The sequence below is a fragment of the Phragmites australis genome, chromosome 7 (genome assembly GCF_958298935.1).
Source record: "Phragmites australis chromosome 7, lpPhrAust1.1, whole genome shotgun sequence".
NCBI classification, from domain to species: Eukaryota; Viridiplantae; Streptophyta; class Magnoliopsida; order Poales; family Poaceae; genus Phragmites; species Phragmites australis.
Window position 1 is genome coordinate 3,585,743 of NC_084927.1, and position 9,228 is coordinate 3,594,970.

Here is a 9,228-nt window from a genome sequence, read left to right on the forward strand (position 1 = left end):
ACTTCTTATGAGCTAGCATCTTTAGTAAACACCTTGTGACAACTTATTGTGGAGATTATATATCAACTTTAATAACATAAGTATCTAGTAAAGAACACAAATGTACAAACGAAATAGAAAACAAATAACATATGAGAGAGTTATGATTATCCAAAGTGATTGAACAGACTAGTACAACCCAGATAACCCCCCTTATTCTTTCGCCCGAAGCCGTTTCTCGTATCCCCTTAAGCCCAGGTGAGTAAAGACAGAAAAAGCACCCAGCACGTGGAGCCCGAATTGCCAGCACTGCCGCTGCTGGGGGGTTTAAGGCGCTGTTTGGTTTTTAGCCCTAACAGATCAAACTAAAATTTGGCTAGAGCAGTATCAAATTTTAATCGTTAAAATGACGTTTAGTTTAAGTTTAAACTAAAATTTTGCCGATCAAAAATTTTGACGGACGATTTGGCTGTCCGAGATTTGCTAAAAACGTTATAGAAAAATTTTGATCGGCTAAAATTTTTGGTATAACTAATTAAATTTTAGCCTCAAATAAATTGAGACTAAATTTTCAGGACACAAACAAAATTTGGCTTGCCTGGCTTTAGCCCCTAACCGAATAGCCCCCAAGTCCGCTGCCGTCGGCGCCCGATGGCAGCAGCAGCGGTGTTCCTCGGGGAGCTCCGGTTCCAAGGCAAGCCGCCGGATTCGCCCTCGCCAGGCAGCTCGTCTGTATGCATTCTATTTTCTACCTGCTTGCCTAAACTAAAGGAAGATCTCGGCGTCATTTCCTCTTGATTTACGCTGATTTTTCAGATGCTTATTGCTCTATTTCGGCTCACGAGGGATCATGTTGTATTATGCACCTCTGCTAGGATGCTTATTGCTCGTCGCAAATTCGGTTAATAGGTGCGCTGCGAAATTTTGTTAGCAAGCATAAGCTTACTCTGAATCTCTGATGTGAGCTTTGTGCCAAGTTTACTTTGAGGGCTCTTTGGAAGCTCAAGAATAGGTGAAACACAGGATATGAATGTATCTCTAAAATAAAGGATTAGAAAATAGAGGAATTCTGTAAAAACCGGTGTTTGGAACGCAGGAATGAGAGAGCACAGTAATGTGGAGAGTAAATAGTAATCTCTTTTGTTTAGACTAAAGCTATGCACTAATATTACCATTTATATGCCACTGACAAGTGGGACTATTAAATTGATGGTCCCACGGCTGCCTCGGTCTTCAGTGTTGATGGAAAACATGAGGTTAGAGTGGATGTTTTGTTTCCTTTGGAAATCTTATGTTTTTAGGGAAATGCTACAGGAAATCAAAGGAATCGAATGGGGCTTTTCCTGCGTTCCAAAGGCATGTACAGTGAAAATTCATATAGGAACGAGATTCCTATGCTTTTCCTTTGAAAATCCTTTGATGCAGAAATGCCCTGAATGAGTTCTTCGCTCTCCATGCCAACTCTCATATTTGAGCTGCGTGACCTGAAAACTAGTGCTAGTCTTTTTCTGAGAACACATATGGGAAGTGCATATAGATCTGTTGAATAGAGCTTTAGTTTTAAAAAAATTTAGATTTAGGTATTCCTAGCTTTAGGAATTTATAAGCTAGAGTTGTACATACACCGAAGATATTTGTGTGAGTTATTTTATTTTTATTTTAATCTAAAATAGAGATTTAAATTACTTTTGTTAGACTATAGATATAAGATCTGATGTGGAGTTAGGAGCTAGAGTTCTGTTAAATAAGATCTGTATTTTCATTAGTAGTGATGGCAACTTAATTGAAGAGAAGATTATTTCTGTGCATGATGAAGAACAAGATGCATTGCTCTCGACGTACGTAATCTGTCGATGCCGAGCTGTTTATTATATCTTTTCTTCTGGGTGTGGTGCCTAGTTATTCAGCTGGGATGGGGGTCCTGGTAATGGTGCATTGGGCATTATAATATCTGTATTCTTTGCTTTTGTTATATGATAGCTAGATCCACTCTGTAATCTGGGCTTTGTGAGCTTAATTATGATGCAATTCTTGAACTATGCCTTTCTTTTACTGCAAAGCGGAAAACAGTACCGAGTTCTTATATGGGCTAAGTAAAAGTTTTGGGCGAGGAACCTGATGTTGGAAATTAATCTTGTTTCGGTGTTTTTAGATAAGTTAAATATTTAGTATAGGTAAGTCAGATGCATGTACGTAGAAAGTTAGGATAGTTTTGGTTGGTTAGTTGCTGTATATGTACTCGATAGAAAGTCTACGAGTCCGCGGAATACACGGTGGCCGATCAAGTCCGAGTCGTATGCTTGCATGTGTCCAGGTCGTAGAGTTCGGGTCGGAGTCTGTGTGCTTGTATGGCAAAGTACACGTGCAGGTGCACGGAGTCCAGATCGTATACAAGTCGGAGATGATGGCTTGTATGTCTAGCTGGTCATGTACTCAGGACCTATATAAGCAAGGGCATGCAATAGGAGTTTAAAGGCATCGGGGAGAAAAGCTCAAAGTACTTGGTTAGGTACTCGAAGAGCTCAGATCTCCTCGGGGCGTCGAATCGTGGAAAGCTCAAAGTACTTGGTTAGGTACTTAGAGAGGTCGGATCTACGATCGGGTTGAGGAAAGCTCGAAGTACTCGGTTAAGTACTTAGCGATTTCGGATCTCGAATCTAGACTTCGAAAGAAATAGAAGAAAAGAAAAGGCTAAGCTGTTGCGGCCTCAGAAATTTGTGTGTTCTTGTGTTCTCTCATCGAGTTCAGATTGACGGATCGTCCGTCTTGCTTCTCGTCGGGTTGCTTGTGTGATCGGGAGCTCACCTAGTCGAGCGGGGTGACTGGTCGCTGGGGTGGTCGAGCACTTACTGCTTGCTCGCCTAGTCGTGTGACTGGTCGATTGCGTGGTCGCTGGTGGGAGCTGGTCGTGCTCCTGGTTGGACGTGTACTCGAGGAGCGTGAACTGGTCGCGACGAGTGGTCCTGATTGTCGGAAAACCCAACAATTGGTATCAGAGCCTCGACGAACTACTTGACAAGCTAGGAGATCTGTTGTGTGCGGTAGACGGATAGCAGAGGTAGCGAATCAACATCGGTGATGATGTCTGGATCGGGAGCACCGGCGAAAGAGAGTTCACTGGTGTCGCTACACTATCCAATGCTCACGAGGAGAAACTACAAAACATGGGCAATCAAGATAAAAGGTGTTCATTCGTGCACAAGGCGTTTGGGACGTTGTCGGGCACGATGACCCGAAGGAAAAGGTGGACATGAAGAAGGATCAGATAGTGCTTGCCGCCATCTATCAAGGCATCCTGGAGGAGACGCTGCGAGCAATATCCGAGAAAGAAACTTCCAAGGAGGCATGGGAGTGCATCAAGATGATGTACCACGGTGCCAAACGCATCAAGGATGCTTGTGTTCAAACCCTCAGAGAAGAGTTGGATGGCTTGCGAATGAAGAGCACGAAGTCGGTCAATGACTTCGCAATGAAGGTGAATTTCATCGTCAGTACGATTCGTGGGCTCGACGACAAGATGGAGGACTCGTATGTGGTAAGGAAGATCCTCAGAGCCACACCAAATAAGTTCTTGCAGATTGTCGCTTCAATTGAGCAATTCAGTGACCTCGAGACCATGACAGTCGAGGAGGTCTTCGGTAGGCTCCGGGCGTACGAAGAAAGGTTGAGCGGCAACGACGACGATGTCAACATCAATTCTGAGCATTTGTTGCTCACCCGAGAGCAATGGAGGGTTAAGGAGCAGAAGAATGGTAGTGAAGGCTCCTCCAACAGTGGTGGACGAGGCAACAAGAATCGGAAATTCGACAAGGCTAAAGTAAGGTGCTACAAGTGCAAAGATTATAGGCACTACCAGTGGGAATGCGAGGAGTCTAAGAAACAGGAGAAGGCATTGTTCATAGCTGCAGAGGAGGATGACCACCCGACGCTGCTCTAATGGGAAGAAAACAAGATTAAGGGGGTGTTTGTTGGAAATTAATCTTGTTTTGGTGTCTTTAGGTAAGTTAAGTATTTAGTATAGGAATGTCAAATGCATGCACGTAGAAAGCTAGGATAGTTTTGGTTGGTCAGTTGTCGTATAGAAGGTCTACGAGTCCACAGAATACACGGTGGCCGATCAAGTCCGAGTCATATGCTTGCATGTGTCCAGGTCGTAGAGTTCGAGTCAGAGTTTGTATACTTGTATGGCAAAATACACGTGCAGGTGTACGGAGTCTAGATCGTATACAAGTCAGAGATGATGGCTCGTATGTCTGGCCGGTCATGTACTCAGGGCCAATATAAGCAAGGGCATGTAATAGGAGTTTAGAAGCATCGGGGAGAAAAGCGCAAAGTACTTGGTTAGGTACTCGGAGAGTTCGGATCTCCTCGGGGCGTCGAATCGTGGAAAGCTCAAAGTATTTGGTTAGGTACTCGGAGAGCTCCGATCTACGATCGGGTCGAGGAAAGCTGGAAGTACTCGGTTAAGTACTTAGCGAGCTCGGATCTCGAATCTAGACTTCGGAAGAAATAGAAGAAAAGAAAAGGCTAAGCTATTGCAGCCTCAAAAAATTGTGTGTTATTGTGTTCTCTAGCCGAGTTCAGATTGACGAATCGTCCATCTTGCTTCTCGTCGGGTTGTTCGTGTGATCGGGTGCTCACCTAGTCAAGTGGGGTGACTGGTCACTGGGGTGGTCGAGCACTTACTGCTTGCTCGCCTGGTCATGTGGCTGGTCGATCGCGTGGTCACTGGTGTGAGTTGGTCGTGCTCCTGGTCGGACGTGTACTCGAGGAGCGCGAACTGGTCGCAATGAGTGGTCCTGATCGTCAGGAAACCCAACACCTGATTCCTCACTCTCTTGATTATAGAATGATCGCCAGATGCCAAGCAGTGCTTGCCTCAAAATATCAACCAAAACATCCAAAGGGTTGCTGCATTGGCTGTGTTTGAAGGATGCTAAGCAGCAGCTAACTCAGGAGTCCTGCTGCATTTGCTACGACGGGGAGCCTAGCTCATGTCTTCTGGCACTGAGGTAAGCTTCTTCACATACTTTGCTGCTTCAAAGATTTCTCAGATGTATATCGGCTGCAAATGTGTTTCAAAAGTATATCTACTGCAGATCACGATTTCAACGGGTGCTAAGAGTTGGTGTGGAAGATATCCAGAATGGTGGAAGGCAAAGATGACGTGACGAGGAGTTACCGTGGTCAGTGCGCGCTGAAGCGACATGATGTATTAGACTATCTCTAATTATATTTCTTTTATTTTGTTCTTATTCTGATTCTCTTCTCTATTTCTATTTTTTTTATTTTCTCTTTATAAAAGGAAAGGAGAGAGAATCCTTTACTGAATAGAATGATCTTGAGAATCTCTTCGTGACGAGAATCGTAAAAGAAAACTGTTAGAACGTTGAAGTGAACGAAAATCCCTTAGAGATGTCTTAATTATTGGAGGAGCTCTCATGGAGCACTGGCATGGAGTTTGATGACAGTGTCCTTCCTGGCAGTTCGCCACACACGCATTCCTCCTCTTATCTGTGTAGGCACAACAGGAAAACGCAAGGCTTCTTGGGGAGTTCATCAGTGTCGTGTGGCTTCTATTTTTTTTCGAAAGGACGGCAAGAGAATTGCCGAATTATATTAGAGAAGGAGAAAATGAAACATAAAAGGGTCAGGACGGACCCAAACCAGTTCGACAAGCCAGAAGAAGGAAGGAAACAACAAAGAGTCCAACCGCGCTCGGTGAGAACCGAGGCCCAAACCAAAAGAAGGAACCCACCGCAAGGAGCCGGGCGCCCTCAAAAACCTAGAACCCAAACCCTAACTAAGCCAAGATCCACGCCCGGTTCCTTTGATCAATATCCTCTTTTATTCTGGTAGCAATGATAGCTTCATCCTTGCTTTGATTTTGGAATACTCGACGATTCCTCTCCTTCCAAATATTCCACCAAAAATAGATAACTCCTCCATTGAAATCTTTTCGATTTTCTTTGGTAATCTTACGTCTCGCTTTACGCCACCATGTCCGAATGTTGGATGATTCATTTAGGCCTGGCACAATATCCCAACCGAACCAAGGAGCAACGTATTGCCAAACACGGCGAGTAAATGCGCAGTCTTTCAGCAAATGATTGACATTCTCATCCGCATTTGAGCATAGCTTGCATTGGCAGTTATCGTGGTTTTGTAGCCAACCTCTTTTGATCAAGTTGTCAACTGTGAGAATTTTGCCTTGAATTGCCAGCCAAGCAAAGGTCTTGCACTTAGGCTCTGTTTTTGCTGTCCAAATAGCCTGGGCTTGGATCCGGTTCACTGCCCCTGAGAACTGAATTTTGTAAGCACTCTTTGTCGAGTAGATTCCGTCCGCAGTCCATTTCCATTTTATTTCGTCTTCCACAGACTGATCCCGATGTGTGCTCTGAATTGCAGACCATAGATCACTAAACTGGGCTAGTTCCTCCTGTGTTGTTAGTTGGCGCAAACTCCGAATCCAATTGTCATTAAGTAACTCTTTCCTCACTGTTCTGTGCTTCCTTGATGCCAGTTTGAACAATTTCGGTGCAATCACCTTCGGAGCAAGTCCATGAACCCAGCTATCATGCCAAAATTTTGTCTTATCTCCTTTTCCTACCGTGACCGTTGTGGATGCCATGAAAAGGTCTCTATCTATTTTGTCAACCGGAGGTTGTAGATGAGCCCACGGTCGGTCCTTGTCTGTCCATTGATACCACAGCCATCTCAATCGTAAAGCTCTAGCAAAAGTTTCGATCTCCAGGATGCCCATACCTCCCAGCTCTTTTGGCCGAGCTGTGCATTTCCAGTTCACCAAAGAATGACCTCCCGAGACCTTTTCTGGCGCCTCCCCTTTCCAAAGGAAAGCCCTTCTAATGCTATCGATTCTCTTCACAAGCCACTTTTGCAAAGGGAACACTGTTAGGTGGTAGGTCGGCTGCGTAGAGAGGACCGATTTAACCAAAGCATCTCTCCCGGCCAAGGAGAAAAACTGTCCCTTCCAACCCGAGAGTCTTCCTCCTACCTTATCAATCAGAGGCTGAACATCCACCTTCCTTAGCTTTCTTACGTGCAAAGGTAGCCCGAGATATTTGCAAGGGAAGGCTTTAATCTGTCCCGGAAACACAGAGAGAAGGTCTTCCAAATCGACATTTTGACATCTTATCGGAAACAACTCGGTCTTTGAAAGATTCGTAATCAAACCTGAGCATTTCCCAAATGCTGTAAGGATCTCGTCTAACGTTTGCAGCTCTTTCTTATCCGGGTTGGTGAAGATTACTGCGTCATCAGCGAATAAGGAGCATCTCAAATTTGCTCCAGGTGGCAGGACCGGGTTCAGCAGACCAATGTTCTCCGCCATTGAGACAAGTCTTTGCAATGGGTCGATTGCAATGATGAAGAGCATAGGAGAGAGAGGGTCTCCCTGCCGGAGACCCTTAGCATGGAAGAACTCCTTACCCGGCTCTCCATTGAGCATAACGCGAGAGGAGGAAGAAGCCAGCAGTTGACAGATCCAATCTGTCCACCTTCGGCCGAACCCAAGCTTGACCAGAACTTCAATGAGAAATTGCCAATTCACCGAATCGAAAGCTTTCGAAATGTCTAGCTTGATGAAAAGGGACGGCCTTTTTTCCTTGTGCCACACCTTGGTGACACTCTGGACATAGACAAAGTTGTCGTGGATGCAGCGCTTTTTTATAAAAGCACTTTGGCTTCTTGAAACAATGTCTTGCAGTTTGGGAGCCAACCTGTTAGCTAGCAATTTGGAAATGATCTTGGAGAAACTATTTATGAGGCTTATCGGCCTATAATCTCTTACAAAAGAAGCATCCGTCTTTTTCGGCAATAAGCAGATATTCGCATTGTTAAGGATATGAAGGTTTGAGCACCTCAACTCAAAGAAAGCCTGAACAGCTGCCATCACATCCGTCTTGATAATATCCCAGCATTTTAGGAAGAAAAGCCCAATGTAACCATCCGGTCCCGGTGATTTCTCCAAAGGCATCGACTTGATAGTCGCTAACACTTCATCTTCATCCATCGGAACTTCTAACTCACCTAAATCCAATGCTTGATAGCCTAGAGCATCCCAGTTTAACCCAAGTTCCCGAAAGTTAGCACGACCAATATGATTCTTGAAATAGCCAAAGACCTCCTGAGCCTTTGCCTTGTCCGAAACTGCCACACCATTATCAGTTTGCAGGCTCTGAATAAAATTCTTCCTTTTTCTAACATTAGCTTTTAACTGGAAGAATTTGGAGCTTACGTCCCCTTTTCTTATCCATGTCAATCTTGAGTGTTGTCTTAGTCTGGATTTCTCAATGGCCGCCAGACCCAACACCTTCCTTTTGAGGAATTTTCTCAACTCAATCTCATCAGGGGAAAGATTTCTCCTCTCCTCAGCCTGATCCAACCTAAAAATGACTTCCTGCGCTATTGCCAGGCGCAATCTCGTGCTCCCTATTGATCTCCTCTTCCAAGCTCTCAAATCTTTTTGAAGGCGCATAAGCTTGGCATGAAGCCTAGCGAGTGGCTCCACAAGTTGGACTGATTGATTCCAACTCTCTTGCACTGTTTCCATAAAGCCCGGCATCTTAGCCCAGTACGATTCGAAGCGAAAAGCGTTGTAGCTGGACTTTAGAAGGTTCCCGGTCAAAAGCAACGGACAATGGTCTGAGCTGTTGGACGAAATGGCTTGAAGATGAGATTTTGGGAATAAAAGTTCCCATTCGGAGGTGTGCAGGAACCTATCAATACGGGTCAAAGTAGGATTATGTTGTTGATTTGACCAAGTGAATTTTCTTCCTGATAGCCTGAGGTCATGCAAATTCAGCCCATCGATCGCGTCCTTGAAACGCCTCATCATTCGCCTATTCAACCTGGCATTGTTCTTATCTTCTTCTTTGAAGATTAGATTGAAGTCCCCACAAATGAGCCACTGCGGCTTCATGAATTGCTTCAGATCCTGCATCTCATGAAGGAAGGCTACCTTATCTGCATCCTCTTGAGGTCCATAAACCACAGTTAGGGACCAAGAAGTATTGTCGCTGAGCATAGAAATGTCAGCCGAAATCGTGAAAAGTGATGATCTGGTATTTGACAACGAGAAAAAAGAGTCCGAACATGCCAGGAGGATCCCTCCCGCGGATCCTTGGGCTGGAAGAGCTACAAAACTCTGAGCTAAGTGATGCCCAACGGTTTCAACTGCGAGCTGCCGCGACCACAAATCAATTTTCGTCTCTTGAAGACATACTATGG

The 9,228-nt window shown here is 44.8% G+C and overlaps 1 protein-coding gene across 1 annotated transcript; it reads left to right on the forward strand.

Annotated features, from left to right (window-relative positions):
- Positions 1–3,229: 3,229 nt before the first annotated feature.
- On the forward strand, positions 3,230–3,916 carry LOC133923780 (uncharacterized). Its single transcript, XM_062369039.1, has one exon. The coding sequence runs from the start codon at positions 3,230–3,232 to the stop codon at positions 3,914–3,916; it is 687 nt and encodes a 228-aa protein (XP_062225023.1).
- The last annotated feature ends 5,312 nt before the right edge of the window (positions 3,917–9,228 follow it).